The following is a 17,476-nucleotide window of genomic DNA, read 5'->3' as shown; positions in this document are numbered from 1 at the left end:
ACTGCCCTCACATATGGTCATGAGCTTTTGGTAGTGACCAAAAACACGAGATCACACAATCAAGCAGAGTTTCCTCAAGAGTATTGCTGGGCACAGCCGTGGAGATAGGGTGAGGAGCTCTGACTTCCTCCTCCTTTGCATCAAAAGGGGCCAGTTGCGGTGGTTTGGGGAACTAATCACCCCCATTAGAGGTTTTCCAGGCACCTGCTGGGACATCCAGGCATAGACCCAGAACACGCTGGAGGGATTTTATATTTCATCTGCCCTGGGAACACCTCAGGATCCCCCAGGAAGTGTTGGGAAGGGGGACGTCAGGAGTACCTCTCTCAGCCCGCTGCCCCCTTGACCCAGCAACCAGATAAGCCCATGAAAATGGATGGATGGACAGAAACAGAATTTAGAAATTCATTTATTAAATCTAAATTTATTAAAAAGGAAAAACTGAATCAAACACTGACATAAGATCCAAGATTCAAAAAACTTGCAAGCTACATTAAAAAAAAGAGGTGATTATTTGCCTTATTTAAAAAGTATATTGTGGTGGGAATAAAAGAGTTCTTGTAAGTTCTCCTTTCGGCCAGAGTTACTATCTACAATATTCAGACTCCTGATGACACCTGAAGTTTAGCTCAGGTGCCTCTCGTTTCTCTTGATCATCTTTGAGATGTTTCCACAGCTTGATTAGAGTCCACCTGTGGTAAATTCAGTTGATTGGACATGATTTGGACAGACGCACACAGTCAGAAAGGTCACACAGCTGACATGCATATTAGAGCAAAAAAAAAGAAACATGAAACAGAAAGCTCCAAAAACATTTGCTGTGTTAAATGTTCCCAAGAGCTTAGTGGCTTTTGTTTTGTTTTGTTTAGTTTTCCACAATCAGGCTGAATGCACAGCAAAACTGAGCAATTAGGAGAGAGGAGTGTTGTTAAGAGAGGTGACGAAGAAGCTGAAGGTAACTCTGGCTGAGCTCAAGAGATCCTGTGTGGAAAAACCGTCTCTGCAACACGAGACTGATCTGAGCTTAACAGCAGAGTGACACAGAAAGACAGAAGAAATCCTTCTTGGAGTTTGCAAAAAAAGAAAAGAACAGACTTTCTGGTCTGATGAAACCAACATTTAGCCCCAATTCTAAGCATCATGTCTGGAGGAAACCAGGCACCGCTCAGCACCTGCCTGATACCATCCCACAAGTGAAGCCTGGTGGAGGCAGCGTCATGCTTCGGGCGCGTTATTCAGCTGCGTGGACTGAGGTTCTGCTCGATGAAATCCAGAGCACTCACGACCTCGGACGGGGCCAAATGTTCACCTTTCAACAGGACAACAACTCTTAGCCAAGAATGCAGGAGTGGTTTATGGACAACTCTGTGTGTCCTCAAGTGGCCCCGCCAGAGTCCTCACATGAACTCCTTAAGAGACCTGAAAATGACCGCCCAACACCGGACCCCCTGACAACCTGATGGAAGAAGAAAAATGTCAAAAAATCACCAAATCCAGGTGAGTAAAGCTTGCTGTGTCATACCAAAGAAAACCTGGAGCTGTTATCACTGCCAAAGGTGCCTCAACACAGTAAAGCTACTGAGCAAAGGACCTGAATAACTGAAAAATTAAAGAAAATAATAACGTGTATAGCACTTTTCATACATAAAATGCAGCTTAATGTGCTTCACGAGTGCTAAAAAGTGAAAACCTAAAAATATATAGAAGTATATTTATTTACAAATATAAAAATAAATATATATAAAATCATTATACATCACATGGATACCATAACTCTGGAAATAAATTGCAGACAGGCCAGAGATGAAGACTGAAAAAAAATATATATATATGTAACTCCTTACCTCAGTCAAGCAATTGATTTCTTTTCAAAAATTATAACATAAAATAAATAAATATACATATATATAAAATATATATATATATATATATCCTTACTACAGTCAAGCATTTGAGTTCTTCTTTCACTAGTGACAATAAAAACAAATCGCATGAAAAATAGTTTCTTTATTACAATCTTTTCCACTCATACAGTATCTGTTAGTAGAAAGGTGTTTTACTGTATTATTGAACAGTGCAACATGGTGTTGAAATCAAAGCTGAACATTTCAATGCATAGTTCCAAAGTCCATCATAAAATTATGCAAAATCAATTTTTTTTTTTTTTTAGGACATGCCCCTCTTTTATGTCCGTAATCCCGCAAAGCAGAATCTGAAAGGAAGATAATTAAATTTTCAATATAAAATTCAAGAGTACACTTGTCTTTTACCCTTACATAGTTTACCTGCACTACAGAAACATCCCCTTTTGTCCAAATGAACCTGAATAATGAGTCCGTCAGAATACAAAATTACAAGAACCCGATGAATCGCTCACCTTTATATAACATATATTTGTATAAGTGAAGAGATTAATGAGTGAGCAGTTCCAGTAGAGTTGCATTATTACTATTGTTGCACCTGGTGTGATACTTCAGTGAAAAAAACAAACGTACAAAGCTGTTTTTTTAAATATTCACAAGTTTAACAGTAATTACAACAAAAATATTTAAGGCGTTTTCAGTTGAATTCTGTACAATCACAAATAATTAGCCCTTTAGGGAGAAGAACAGAGAAAGCAGAACAAGTCGTGTGTTAATGCTTCATCAGTCGACGGCGCTCTACAAGGCCGGAGGTGTTTTTTATTTTTTATTTTCCAGGACTGTAGGATGAGATGAGTAACCGAGGATACAGATATTAATCCAGAGGTGTTTGTAAGAGAAGCCTGATAGAAAACCTGTCGTCGTTTTCAGCACTAACACAGACCGTTACCCCGCCACGTACCGCGTTGACAACCTGCCAGCCCACATTTTAAACATCACTGGAAATTATGAGGTTTTAAAGGTCATTTAAAAAAAGATCTGCATTTTTAAGCCCTGATTCACATCAGATTTATTATATAAATAAAAACAAATGATTGAGAAAACTTTCAAAAGGTTATTCATTTAGTTTGGGCAGCTATCAAACATTTTTACCTCATTATTGATGCATCATTTATTCTATGTTGATCCCACATGTCTGTAAATATAAAAGATAAAAATGCTTTGATATTTGCCCAAACTATAAAGTTAGAGAAATATTTTGGTATTTGAATTGAATAAGCAGGAAGTAGATGTAAAAACCTTTTTTTTCCTTTTTTTTTTTTAACAACATGCACACTGATGTCCAAATTAAAAACTTTCCAGGGAAACTCCTGTAATTTTTCATTCCATGCTTTTCAATATATTTTTTTTTTTTTTGGTTTGTAGAGTTGAGATATTTTTCCGTCATGTGGGAGAGGCAGTTTTACTCAGAAGTGGTCACTTTGTCAAGGCTGTAGTGGCTCTGCGTCGACGACGAGGAGAGACCCTCGTCGTCATTGTCTGCTTTCAGGAGCGGGGAGAGGTCTGCATCTCCCCCCGCCTCCTCCCGCCGGGCAAGCCGTCAGTCGCGGTGAGCGTTGCTCGGCGGCGTGATGCTGAAGACTTGGATGCGCAGGTGGGAGGCGATCTGGAGGCACACGCCTGTACAATAACGCGATAGATCGAGGAGAGAGAAGACCTGAGGAAAGATGGAGAGGATAAAGAAATAAGACACTTTACTACAGATAGAGCTAATGTTACATCGATTTTTCACACAAATTTCTTTCCCATTAAATGGACCCAACAGAGATTAAATATATTTAGTCATTCCCACACCCCAAAAATACACTTTTAGTCTCACATTTTGAAATCAAGCATCAACCTTTAAGGGCACGCTTTAATATTACACACACTCGCATCGCTCTGTGCACAAAATGTGCTTCAAAAATTCAATTCAATTCAATCATTATATATTAGTTAATTTTTCAGCCAACATCAGTCCAAATCATAAATATCAAATTATTCTCAAAATTTTAACCCTTCAAATGTCTGGTTTTTGTCATGATACCACTATGGTTTTAGATAAATTAAAAGACAACACAAAAAATGAATTATTGTCAATATACTACATGCCAAGTTGATTATTATTATTATTATTATTATTTATTATTATTTTTTCAGTGATTTGCAGCAACATTGATTGCAACAGTGCCCCTAGTGAAAATAGCATGTATTTACTCAATATGCCAAATATGGTAAAAATTACGTCCAAGGTGGAAAATCGTAAAAATTTGTAAAAAAGCCCCAAATGACATCCAGAAATAACACAATGCATGTTTTTATGCTTTGAAGGCGCATTTCTTTCACACTTGACAGTATGAATGTAACAGTTCTGTTTACACGGTGTGTTTTAGACTTTACTGGATGAGCTTAACTGGAAATTTCAAAATTAAATAAAAAAACGCAATCTTGCCAAAATTTCTGCCATATGCATGAACACTGCCAAAATGATTAAAAAAAGGAAGGTGAAAATGCGCCGAAAAGTCCCTGAGGGTTATCTAGTCTATCACAAACAAGCCTATTTTGACAAGCCTGAGCAGGAAAAGCACAGGTGTAACTAAAGACATTAACGACGGCTCTGTTGCTTTAAAGCCACGATGACAGTGAGCCGGCACACACAGCAGCAGGAGTATTTAATGTCATCAGTCACATCTTTGCTTCTCCTGTTGCGACTTGTCGAAATGTCTGCTGTGAAAACACAGTGATGTTTTGGTAAGCAGAGGTCTAATCAGCCAGAATAACTGGAAACACTTGTGTGGGTGTGCGGCGCATTTTAGGGCTGCAACAGAACCTCATGTCCTGCTCCTCCTGAGCCTGAGCACCGCTTATTTTCTGTCCTAACGAGTACAACGTTCACAAACTAACCCTGCAAACTGCACAGATTTATGACCCACTTAACCTGCATATGAGCCTTTATACACATCAGTTAATATAATGTACATTTAAATCCGTTTTGAGCTCTCAAATTAGATTTTTGTGGAATTTGTGGAGGTGCCTTTAGATTAAGTTGTGGTTTTATTGTAGCAGCACGACCCATATTCATCCTTTCCTATCAATGCTGAGCAGCATTAAATCAAGAGAACGCGCGTCATAGATGTCAAAGGAAGGTTTATGTCGAGCCATCTCGTCCTTAAACTTTGAACTGAACCTTAAACTGCAGCTGTGGTGATGTCCTGATTAGGCAGCGAAAGTGAAAGTCACACAAACAGGACTGAAAACCACACTGTGCGTACGTGTGCACAGACTTAATGTGTCAGCACTTGTCCTGCAAGTTTTTTACCGCGACTGGTTCAATCAAGCTGTCATGAAAATGTGTAGCTCGTAATAGAGGCAGGTGTGCAAAGAAAACACACGCCTTGAAGTTGGGTTTTTCTGGCTGAACGATTCTTTTCTTTTCTTAAAGACACGTTTGCATCTGTCTTTTCTGTCGTGGGTGCAGCCTCATTAAGAATAACTGTTCAGTTTATTTAGCACATCAGCACTGAAGCAGCCAGTTTGAGAGAGAGCACTTTACGTCTCTTGAGCATCTCTGATTGCAAAATCGCTCTTTGTTTTCATCATTTTTAATCTAAATTGAACCGGCTAATTTCTCAAAAACTTCCACATTTTTAGTGATAAAACTTAACCCTTTGAAATCTGAAGTGATGTCATTTTCCTTGTGCTGCTTTCAGATGTATTTAAAGCCATGAACCCTGGAAAATTGGTGGGATTTTTTTTTCTTTCAAAAACATTGGGAAAAAGACAACTAATTGATGTTGCAAAAACTTCAAGACATTAGTAGATTTAGGATAAAAAATGAAAAAAAAACAAGGGAAAAATATTTAGAAGAAAAAGCATGATAACATGTCATGTTTTGTTTTTTTTAGGGGAAAAGTGAGAAAAACTGGGGAAAATACATTTATAGTGATCCTAATTATTAGAATTCAAGCACTTTTACCAAGTCTTGTTTGCGTTGCTTTATTTTAAACTTTTTTTTTGTTTTGATTTTTTTTAAAGTAATTTTTCTTATCTTTTTACTAGTTTATTGCAAATCTTTGGGTCATTTCTTCTTTCATTTCTCACTGCCTTCTTCCCATGTTTTGGAAAGAAGTCAAGCCAATTTGTTCAGGTTTCAAAGGGTTAAACAGAAGTGTTTACCCACCTAATGATAATAGTCAAACAGCTCAGTTAGCTCAGTTAAGAGGTCGCACTCATGTCAAATGGTGATTATCAGTCAAGGGAGCTGTATTACAATATAATACTATATAATCATTTCTGGAGTAGCCCTTAAAAAAAGAAGGAATCGTTAAAACTATAAATGTGTCAAACACTGACCAAAGCGACCCAGAGGACTATGTGCTCGTCGATGAAGCTGTTGAAGTACTGGTTGAGGAAGAGGAGGCCGGGGCCGACGAAGGCTGTGTCCGGGAGATGCAACTCGCTCTTGGTCATGTGTGCGATCTACAGACATGGGGACAAAAAATGAGGAGAAAACTCCGATTAATACCAAAATATTTTAAACACCTGCAATAATACACAAAATTAGGGATGAATGATAATATCGTGCATCAGCTGATGTTGGCTTTAAAATGAAATATCAAAATTAGCCAACATGCTAATTTCTGGCGATATAACAATTTTTTTTATTGACCAAGTTAATTGGCCCAAAAAAAACAACAATCCTAAGCTGAAGTTTTTTTTTCTTATTTTGCACAATTAAACATTAAAAAGCATCGTATTTTATATCTCCATATGCTGGTGGGACGCCACGATAAGAAAATGCATAATATGACGTTTATTCCACTACATAAGAGACTTGATCACGAAAATTAGGTGGGAAAAAAGTAAATATATCAGTGTTGGTTGTTTTTATATTGACATATCGGATATCGGCAAAAAATCCAATATCGTGCATCCCACTTAAACAGGCGTCATGATAGGCCATAATGACTCGCAGTCGCAAACCTTACCATCATCATCAACTACATAATTATATTAGTTTGTTTGGCTGCACTGTAAACAGATGCACCACAGAGTAGCTGCTAACGGATGTCTGAAACTGTTTTGGGTTGCAACTTCGAGACACGATGAAACGTACCACGAGCTTGTTGGAGATCTTGGAGATGACCATGCCAAAGGCGAGCAGGTAGAGACAGGGGTGGAGCTCGAACAGCTGACTCGACGACTTCTTGAAAATGATGAAGGCGAGGGTGAGGAAGAGGCCGACGTGCAGACCGGGAGTCAGCACGCTGGTGTCCTGAACAGAGGGGACGTCATGAAGCACGCCTCATCGGATTTTGATCAGACTTTAAGCAAAGTGTGAATGTTTGATGACTTACAGCGACGGTTGAGCCGTTTTTGCCGACACCTCCGTTCAAAATAACATGGAAGTAGTTGTAGCAGGAATAGAGGGCCCCGCCGATGATGCCCATGATGGGGAAGGCGTACAGCTTCAGTCCAAGGATGGGCAACTACGGAAACACATGCAGGTCAAATTAAAGCTTGTACATAAATCATCTTTTCAGTCAGAAGAAAAGAGCTTAATTGAAAGCTGCAGGCATGCTGAGCGAGATGGGAGGGCAAAGCAAAAAAAAAAAAAATGCGGGTGACATCATCAGCTTTTTTGAGCCAGATCATGTCCAATAGATGACCTGTTGCCATGGCGTTAGCTAGCCATATTTACCTTCTCCCTTCTCTCATGTGATGTTAAGTCAAGCCTCCAAAGGCAGCACGGAGTAAAAGTAAAACACAAATTCTATTTAAAGAATGACGACTAAAAACTAGGAACTGATCAGATATTAAGTCTGGTGTGAAAACTGATGGTGAAAAATCTTTTACTACGACAAGGTGAAATGAAAGAGTTTCTTAGTGTGTGTGTGTGTTTGTGTGTGTGTGTGTGTGTGTTCAGTATCTGTACATGTGGCGCTACAAAACATATCTGTTACCGTGGTTTGCCAGAGGCTCACGCCCCCAAAAGCCGACATCAAGTACATGGTTATGATGGCGATCTGCACCTCTGTGACGTCAATCCTGTGAAAAAAGCAACAAGAGAAGACTGAGATTATTAGTTTAACCCTTTAAAACGTGGATCAACATCAGTTTTCTTGTGCTGCATTAAACATCTTCAACAGGCAGTTAAAAAATTCAAAACAAGAACAAATTGGTTTGATTTCTTTAAAAAAAAAATAGTAAAAAATTAGTAAAAGGTGACAAGAAAACCAGCTTTATAAAAAAGAGAGAAAATAATTTTCTAAATTATCAAACAATACAGACATAGCCATATTTTTTAACGATTTTTATTGAGCATCAACTGTATAAAACATGCATTAAAAGAGATAAGATGAACAGAGCTCACTCATATATAGCCATATTTACCTTTTTTCCCAATTTTTTGTCCTTTTTTCCAGGTCATTTCCTGGATTATTTTTTTTAATTAATTTTTGCAAATTTTCTGTTGATTTCCTTGGAATTCTTTATTATGCTTTATTATGCTTTGTGAATTATTTTGGTTATTTCTCAATTAGTTGTTAATTGCCTTCATTCCATGTTTTTGAAAGAAATCAAGTCAATTTGCTCAAGTTTCAATGCCGAATGCTGCTGAAAGTGCGACTTACAGGCCGAAGCGGAGCGTCCCGGACACGTAGGTCTGCCAGTGGGCGCAGAAGAACATGAACATCCCGATGAAACCACAGAAGAAAATCCAGTTTGGGTATCTTCCTATTCCACATGAAATGCATGTTCCTATCGCAACAAAGACTGAAGGAAGAAAGAAAGAAAGAAAGAGAACAACAGACAAATAATTGACGTCTCTGTCGTTCTCAGTTTGTCTGTAATTGTCCAGCGTTAACCAGTTAAGCACCTGTGGAGACGGCATCGCAGCCGTGATCGAATAGCTCCCCCAGCGGCGAGCTGCTGTTGGTCCTCCTGGCCTGTTTCCCGTCGATGGCGTCCAGAGACTGGTAGATGAACAGGCCCAGAGCGCTCATGATGAAGGCCCATGCTGGAGCCTGGAGGTGGAGGAAGGAGAGACGGACTTTAATTCGTAATCCGTTGTTCTCGCAACTTGGAAAACTTGGTCATTTAAGTCGGATTTAAGACCACCAAGCCCAACAAAAACAAACCTGACTTCACAGCAGCGTGACGGTGCCTACGGTGCACAGTCACGCAGAATCATTTATCATTTATTTTACTTTATTTAACCCTTTGAACCCTGAGCGAGTTGGTGCGTTTTTCCTTTTCAGAAATGTGACGAAAGGCAACCAGCAACTGCAAATTATTTTTTAAAAATGTCTAGGGAAAACTGTATAATTAACATAATTACATATCTTAAATTATTTCATAAAAGTATTAAATTTTTTAAGCACTTTTCTAAGTAATTTCCTTTTTTTTTTCAATAAATGTTTTCAGATTATTTGCTTTTTTTAATTTCTTTTTTGCCCTCAAATTTTCAGGAATCTTGTTTTTTATTTATTTATTTTTTTCACTAATTTTGAGGTAATTTTCTTGTACTTTTTACAAATTCCTTGCAATTTTTTGCGTCATTTCTTTTTTCATTTCTTGTGCCTTGTACCAGAAAGAAATCTTTGCTCAGGTTTCAAAATGTTAACGTTATATGTAGTTTTTGCTATAAAATGCGCTTTAACATTTTAGCTATCAATTCCATTTCCATCGATTTGTGCTCGAGAAGTTTTTGTGAACCGTCGCACAATTTTGCACTGTTGTACGAGACTTGACTATAAATACGAGTTAAAAGCTGACGCCCATGTTTCCCCAACAGATGCTCTTCTTGTATTTAGATTGAAAGTCAGGATTTTTTATGAACTTTTGACTTGCAATGGATTGCAGGGTTATTCGAGCTCACGAGGAGTAATATTTTAGGTATGAAATGGTTTAAAAAACACTTTTAGAAAAAGTTAGGAACAGTCTCAGAGACGCTGCATGAGTGCAACATGAGTTTGTCTTAGCATTTCCTTATTTACAGAGTGGGTGTGACGCAGGCAAACCCTGTGATGCTGCTGGTTCTGAGTCCTCGAGCGAACATTTCAAAGACTGGCTGCCTTTGACATTTATGCACGTTCAATATCTTTTTCATAATGTTTGCATAAGACATTGGCTAAGTTATTATTCTAATGTTTATGCAAACAACAAACGCTGCTGATTCTATTTGTAGTTTTCAGGATAAAACTTGGTGAAATGATTTACTTTCTGGACAATTTCAGCACATTTTAACATGGAAATTATACTGATTACCATGATAACTTTATCACTATAATCATGATATGACATTTTCATACTGTTGCATCTTTTTCCTGATATTTGTGATCTGCTCATTCGTCTATGGTGACGATAACAGTTAGTTACAGCCAAAAAGCAAAGGAACGATGTCAAAATGAAACTAAGTGTGTGGCACAACTATATTTATATAATATCTTACACAGATGTTTCAAATAATATGAATTTAAAGTTTAGTAAAAAAAAAAAGGTGAAATAGGTCTCATTTTACAAATACATCACAAACAGTGTTTTATAACTGATATGGGCTGAAAACTTTAGATGCTTGTGTGACATAAAAAAGTATAACCGTCACGGGAAAAAAGCAGGTTCTCTATTTCACAATGAAAATGCCATATATTTAATGAGCATGGCTACTTTTAGGCTACAAAAACTAAATAAACCATGAAATGCTGTGTTCCTGCTGAGAGGAAGCAGGATTACTGTGAGGCAATGGAAATGTGCACAATGAGTTGTGCAATAATTCAACTCTGTACAGCACTCTGCAATAATTCAACCGTCTGATATCCTTTCAACTAATATTCTTATTTAATTCTTACTTGTTCAATTCTTGCATTCATATATAACACAATTTGCAGTATAACGCACATATTTTATTATTTTTTTTATTATACATAGATTGTTATATATTGTAGCATAATGCACATATTTCTTTTTCTTTACCTACTTCTTATTCTCTATGTTTTTAAAATAAATCCGTGCATTTATATGTAAGAGCAACTAAGATATGAAGTATTTCTCTTCCTGAAATCATGCACTCCTGCTGTGCCTTTCTGATAAACCTCCTGTCAATGTATGCACATTATTTTGCTAAAAATGTATTCACCGGATTTTTCTTATTTTTTTGAAGTGCTTATTTTTGTTTGTTTGCTACGTGAATTTTACTACTTTTTAAAGAAACTTTTTTAAATTATTTATTTATTAAAATATGAAGAGATAGAGGTTGCAATGGCTGGTTGAGGGGGGGAATTGGTGTTTAAAAAGCTAAAAATATTCTTTTTTAATGGATCTGTGGATATAAATATAGATGTAAGAAGTTTATCACAAAACGAGAGGACGTGCACGCTCAATTAAAACTGCTCCTCATCACTTTTGAGTCGTAACACACTCTCCACACACACACACACACACACACACACCACGTGTATCTGTGTGTGTGTCGTAGGTTTGGGGAAAGAGGGATTCCTGCTGACTGGTGTGACTCAGTTCCTCTAACTGGGGTGGAGGTTATGGACCATCTGGACGGTAGAGCCGGCCAACCCAGCGTGTTTACCACTACAGTGTGTGTATACTTGTGAGTGTGTGAGAGGAGGGAGACAAAGACAGTCTGTGTTTCCGGAGAATCTCATGCTGTCCTAAATATTCAGAGATCCTGCTGTTTTCTTTACAGTCCTAAAAGCCTCGTGGACCAGTGGGGACAGAGTCAAACTGTGTCCATTATAGTATGAATTCCTTTAATAGGTGTTTGTTTGCACAGATCTGAAACGTTCATACCTTTACAGTCAAGGAAGAAGAGTGACCCAGCAATACTGAAACGATGAACAGAGGGAACTGAAATACCTTTGCACATGTGGAGTTTGACAGCGACAGCATGCTGCGTGGACTGTGGACTTAGTTGGATTGGACAAAGGTGTAAATCTGATAAACACACCTAAGCACCTGCATGGGTCACTGCTCTACAGACACAAGTTTACTGGACCATAGGTTATAGGTTTGTTATAGAATACATTAGAGGCTCATCTATGGGCAGATTATGACACAATGGGCCCCTCGGCACAGATCTGCAGAAGGATCCACCAACAGCTCACGTACAAAAAAGCAAGAAACACAGACGTTGTTGTGTTTTTGCGCCTGTTTGTAGTTTTTAAGCATCCCTTTGCAGTTTCATGTCTGTAGTCATTTTGTGTCTCTTTGAGGTTGGGTTTGTGTGGGCTTTTTTTGTTATTTTGCGTATTTTTGCAGTCATGTTGCATCTTTTCATAGTCGTTATGCATATTTTGTGGTTTTGCAGCTCATTGTAGACATTTTGTGTCTCTTTGAGGTAAAGTTTGTGTGTTTGTTTAGTTTTGCGTATTTTTGTAGCCATGTTGCATCTTTTCATTGCTCTTTTGTGTCTCACCGTAGTCAGCTGGTATCAGTTTTTGTGGTAATTTTGTGTCTCTTTTAGGTCATTTTTTGTAGTCATTTTGCATCTGTCAGTAGTTGTGCATCTTTTTGGGGTTTTGTGTCTCAGTGTAGTCTTTTTGAGTCTCGAGGTAGAGGTAGAGTTTGTGTCTTTTTGGTCATTTTGTGCATCTTTTTTTTTCATCTCAGTGTCATTTTGTGTCTCTTGGAGGTTACTTGGTGTCTCTGATTTAAAGTTTGTGTCTTTTTTGGTCATTTTGTGTCTCTTTATGATTGTTTTGCACCTTTATGTAGTTATTTTGTATATCCCTGCAGTTACTTTGCCTCTTTTTTGGGTCATTTTGAGTCTCTTCCTGGTCAGTATGTGTCTCCTCAAGCCACATTTTGCAGGTGAAGGTCAGAGGGGCCCTGACACTTTGGACCAATGTCTTCTGGGCCCATTCATTAATCCATTCATGGATGGATCTGGAGCCATTTCACATCAATTGAGCAATATGAATATTTTTTTCCTCTGTTGTTAGTGTGTAAGTAACTGTTGGTAGTATTACTAACCATAGTTTGCCTCATGAAAAACAGCAACACCATTTTTCCTTACAATTTCTGTGTTTTACCATCAACAACACTGCATCACGTGAGCCTTGGCAAACAGCAACACAAAACATAACGTCAAAGCTGTCAACTTTCCAAAAACTAACGCGATGATGGACACGTATTCCCGAGACAAGCGATGTCACACCAAATCCAATTTAAAAATCTTACAATTTAAAGCGCCCTCGCTTGTCTGTGTCCGTACAAATGTGAAAACTTGAATTTTAATATAATTCCCAAACAAACAAGAGACACTCTTCAATTCGGCTTATATTGCCTCTTAAATAAAACATTAACTATCCAGAGTGATTCATTTAATATTGCCTGAACCCGCTGCCACAACACACCGCGGGTGTTAAGAGAGCAGGGTGACCCTATTAATGAAGTGGAAATGTTATTAAAACAAGAGTAGCTGTAAGGCTAAAACGTATGCCGAATTAACAAGCAGGCTCTGCTGATTGAAAAAAATATTTCATAGTGGCTTTTGACGCGTGTGAAGTTGGCGCAGGTGGCAACGCAACTTTAACTTATGCAACTTTTGTATGGAGGATCCGCGTTCTTTCCATACCAGAGAAGGGCACATAATCGAGGCTAGTCCCCGTGTAGAAACTTTGGCCAAGGTCGCTTTACTCACCTCCTCTGTTGCCGTGGGACAATAATAGACAAGCACCATCGTGGAGAGGATATTCACCAGCAGTCCGACAATAGTCAGAGTGTTTGGTGCGATCCATGTCGGAGTTTGCTGGACGAGCCAGTTCCAGTAGATCTGAAACGGGGGCTCAAACAGAGACCGACCGGAGGAGCTGTATTTATGCTCCTCCAGCCGCTTGAGTTGTGCGGGTGACAGCGGCTCCGGCCACAGGAAATGTGGCATTGTTTTTTTCTGCCAAGTCACTCCTCAGATTACCGTAACAAACTTCACGCGGGGCTTTCTTCTCTCTCCAAAATAAAGCAGCTCATTTGGCATTTATAGCTCGGTGACTGTACGAGGCCATTTCCACAGCGGAACCATGAGGATCGATACTCTGTACGTTTCTGGTCGAGGTGCGTCTCGGCAGGAAGCGAGGGACCGGAAGGGAATGATACAGCTGCGTACCGGGAAGTTTAAATTACAACGTAAACAAATAGTAAATGCGCGGTTATTTCAACCATTATGTGCTGTAATAATTGGCAAAATGTGTCAGTTGGCACGTAAAAAATACAAAACTAAAACGACAGTTGAGTGGTTTTAGAAGTTTTTATCCATTAATTCAATCATATTCAAACAACAGTAAGTATTAAAGGAAAATACTCATATTAATGTTTGAATGTCTCATCCTAGTTTGTAGCGCTACATGTTGAAAGTAGAAAGAATAACTATAATTTCACTTACTAAATGTAGAGATTTAAGGAGTACATTCACTTTTATTAAGCTAACTATTATATTTTCTGTGCATTTAAAGGGACAAAACTTGAACAAATTGGTTTGATGTCTTTTAAAAACACGGGATAAAAGACAATTAGCAACTTGGTTAGAAATGTCCCACAAATCCCTCAAATTTTCCATTAAATAAAACATTCCAATTTTTTTTTCTTTTTGTTTTTAGCACTTTTTTTCTGGCTGTTTTGTTGTTTGATTTTACTTTTCTTTCTTTCATTTCTTGCTAATTTTTTGGTCATTTCTTGTAACTGTTACTTGTTGCCTTTTTTCCTCCATGTTTTGAAAGAAATCAAGGCAATTTGTCCAGGTTTCAAAGGGTTAACTCTTACCTGTAGTGCTATTCATCAATCTAGATCAGGGATACTAAACTCCTTTTGCATGGGGGCCACGTTTGCAAAATGACAGGAGGGCAGGGGCCAGCCGCAGAAACCCCATACATGTTTCTAGAGACTTAAGGTGATTAGGGGCTTAGTGAGAACCTCTGATTTTTTAATATATAAGAATTATATATATATTACTTATTATAAAAAAAATTTTTTTTAATGTAATTAATTAATAATTAATATTGAAACACCCATAATGTGTAAATATTTCACTGTATAATGTGAAAAACTTCCCCCAAATTCCCAGAGGAAATAAGAAGGATGTAACAACAGTCTCCAGTGATTTTAAATTTATTCATTTAGGCTATTTTAATTGTAATTGTACTTATTTTTTTAATTATATTTTATGTCCCGGTCTACACCTCTAGTGGGATTTAATATGTTAAAGTTGTTTTCAAGCAAATAATTATAAATTTTGTGTATATTCTGTCAGTCAAATATAGTAGCTTAATTGGGGCGTAGAGCCTAATTCTTCTAATTTTAGAATTTATTTTTTCAAGAATAAGGCTTTGTGTAAAAGCTTCAATATATTTTTTTTTACTGATAGTCAAACTATTATGAGTCCCAAACAAAAAGAGCACACACAACAAAAAAACATTTTTAAAATGTTTTTTTTATTGTAATCCATGGGTCATAATTACAAAGGTAAAGGCATGCGCACATGACTGAGCATCAATCAAGCTTCAAGTCCAACATGAATCCAAAAAGCATAATGTGTCATGCAGAATATGGACTGTGTGTAAACCTCTACATTTTCTCACTTATGAGACAAAAATGACCTACGGAGAAAAAGTGAAATGCACAAATATTGATGTAAATTATCTTAGAAAGGGCTGACACATTCATTTATCCAACATTACTCTGGTCTATTTTCATTTGTCCTGCCATACTGAAGTTCTGACACACCATACACACACTAAACCTTTGTTTATACATTCCCCGTTTCCTTCTTTCAGACCCTGGAAACAAATTGTGACCTTCAATAGACACTCCCAGCAAGAATCAACATGTGAAATACTGTAAGTGTGTGCCACTGTGCTATATATTGTTTATTTTCTTATACACCACATGTACTTATCAAAGCTAGAACCAAAACATTACCGGCATGCATCTGAGCTGAAACAGAGTCTTTTGAACACAAGAGGGTGACAAAGAAGTGGCTTTTTTAAAATTCTTATGGTAACTAGCTCCAAACCTGCACACAGCATGCCACACCACAGACCAGTACACCCTTCCCCCACACTCCTCCACCTGTCTCACCATCCCTCCATCATCCCTCCATCCAATCTTCAGGCCACTGACGTCAGTGAGTGAGAGAAGAGGATTACTAGTGGCGGCAGATGTCTGCAAAGCTAAAGTGTCTCATTGCACTCTGTCCCGTTTTACTTCTCTTGCTCCACAATCTTCTCATTCATGTACTTGTCAATCAGGTGTAGGGGTACTCCGCGTTGCATGAGCTCGTAGAAGGTGAAGCCTCCTGAGGGACGAGAGGAAAAATCTCTCATGATACTCTTGAAAGGGACAGAGGAGGTGTGGAGAGTGAAAAACAGAGAGAGAATGAAGTGGAGGAGAGAGCAAGAGGCTGACCAAGCAGATCAAAGATTGAACAAAGAAGTGTTCACCACAGTGGAGACCGAGTAAAAGAACTTGAAAGGCGCTCAGAATAGCTCGTGTTTGCAATGCACATTAAATCTCTGCATCAGCTCAGGCTTGCAGAACCAGAAGCATCGATGATTCCACCGAAATACAATGCGGGTCCATAATCTTTTTTTTTAAAATCACATTAGTGAAGCGTACACTGTTTTTAGTCATCCGCAGTATGCTAACAGTGGTGGAAGCACTAAGATCCTTCACTTAAGTAAATGCAACATGCAAACGTAAATTTATTCTATTAAATGTAATAATGCATCCAAAATTTTACTTAACTCTGTGAGACCTGAGTAAACTGGCTGGATGTCTTTAAAAAAACATGTAAAAGGCAATAAACAACATGACTCAAAAATGAGCATAAAACAACTGTAAAAAAAAATAAAAGAAACTTACATTAAAATTAGAAAAAAAAGAAGTAATTCAGTAAAATAACTGAAAAATATAATTAAAATATATATATTTATATATATATATATATATATAATTATAAAAATAATAAGATAATTATATATATATTTTTTGGACATTTCCCCCTAGCTTTTAAAAAGTCATTTTCCAAATCCATGTTTTCAAAAGAAAGCAAACCAATATGCACAGATTTCAAAAGTTTAAATACTTGTAAAGGTGTCTGAACGCAGCACAAGAAACGTGATGTCAGCCCAGGTTTCCAAAGGTTAAGTAAAAGTACAAGAGTATTATGAGTAAAATGTACCATTAATTAAAGTATCACAAGTTTGAAATGTTAATTTAGAGTGTTACTCTTTAATATACATTGCTGGATGATTATTTCAGATACATTGACATGTAAGCAGCATGATACTGTTTTGGCTCATTGAGAGGAGCTAATCTGAACAAATTAATACACAGATGGGCACTTTAGCACTTTATTAGACTGTGTCTAATAGATAAATACAGCAAAAATATATGGAAAGCAGTGAAAAAGAAGAAAAAAACAGTGTCCAAAGGAGTGGACACTGGCATGAAAAAATATACAGCAAAGTAGAAACATATAGATCTGCACCTCAGCTCTAGCAAAGTAAAATCTTGACATTACAGAGCTGTGGTGGACAGAGCCAGGCTATCTTCTTTTTCCCCAATTT

The 17,476-nt window shown here is 37.6% G+C and overlaps 2 protein-coding genes across 13 annotated transcripts in view; both read right to left on the bottom strand.

Annotated features, from left to right (window-relative positions):
• Positions 1–1,992: 1,992 nt before the first annotated feature.
• chpt1 (choline phosphotransferase 1) lies at positions 1,993–13,986 on the bottom strand. The gene is made up of 8 exons (XM_088072734.1): positions 13,558–13,986; positions 8,779–8,926; positions 8,534–8,675; positions 7,865–7,949; positions 7,259–7,390; positions 7,018–7,176; positions 6,255–6,380; positions 1,993–3,579 (listed from the first exon to the last, which is right to left on the bottom strand). Exons 1-8 carry the CDS (start codon positions 13,795–13,797, stop codon positions 3,463–3,465), a joined length of 1,149 nt encoding a protein of 382 aa, XP_087928860.1. The 5' UTR covers positions 13,798–13,986; the 3' UTR covers positions 1,993–3,462.
• Positions 13,987–15,324: 1,338 nt separating this feature from the next.
• The window catches only part of mybpc1 (myosin binding protein C1), a 42,304-nt gene continuing 40,152 nt past the window's right edge, over positions 15,325–17,476 (bottom strand). For all 12 annotated transcript variants that reach the window (XM_088072418.1, XM_088072414.1, XM_088072417.1 and 9 more), the window contains one exon: positions 15,325–16,203. Coding sequence is in view for 11 of the 12 variants with exons in the window: in XM_088072414.1 (XP_087928540.1) it covers positions 16,109–16,203 (95 nt within the window). In the remaining variant the exon portion in view is untranslated. The remainder of the gene's footprint in view (positions 16,204–17,476) is intronic.

The sequence above is a fragment of the Plectropomus leopardus genome, chromosome 22, assembly GCF_026936395.1.
Source record: "Plectropomus leopardus strain MGB_pleo_1.0 chromosome 22, ASM2693639v1, whole genome shotgun sequence".
Taxonomy (NCBI): Eukaryota; Metazoa; Chordata; class Actinopteri; order Perciformes; family Serranidae; genus Plectropomus; species Plectropomus leopardus.
Note: the sequence above shows the minus strand (reverse complement) of the source record. Positions and strands in the feature narration are given on the sequence as shown.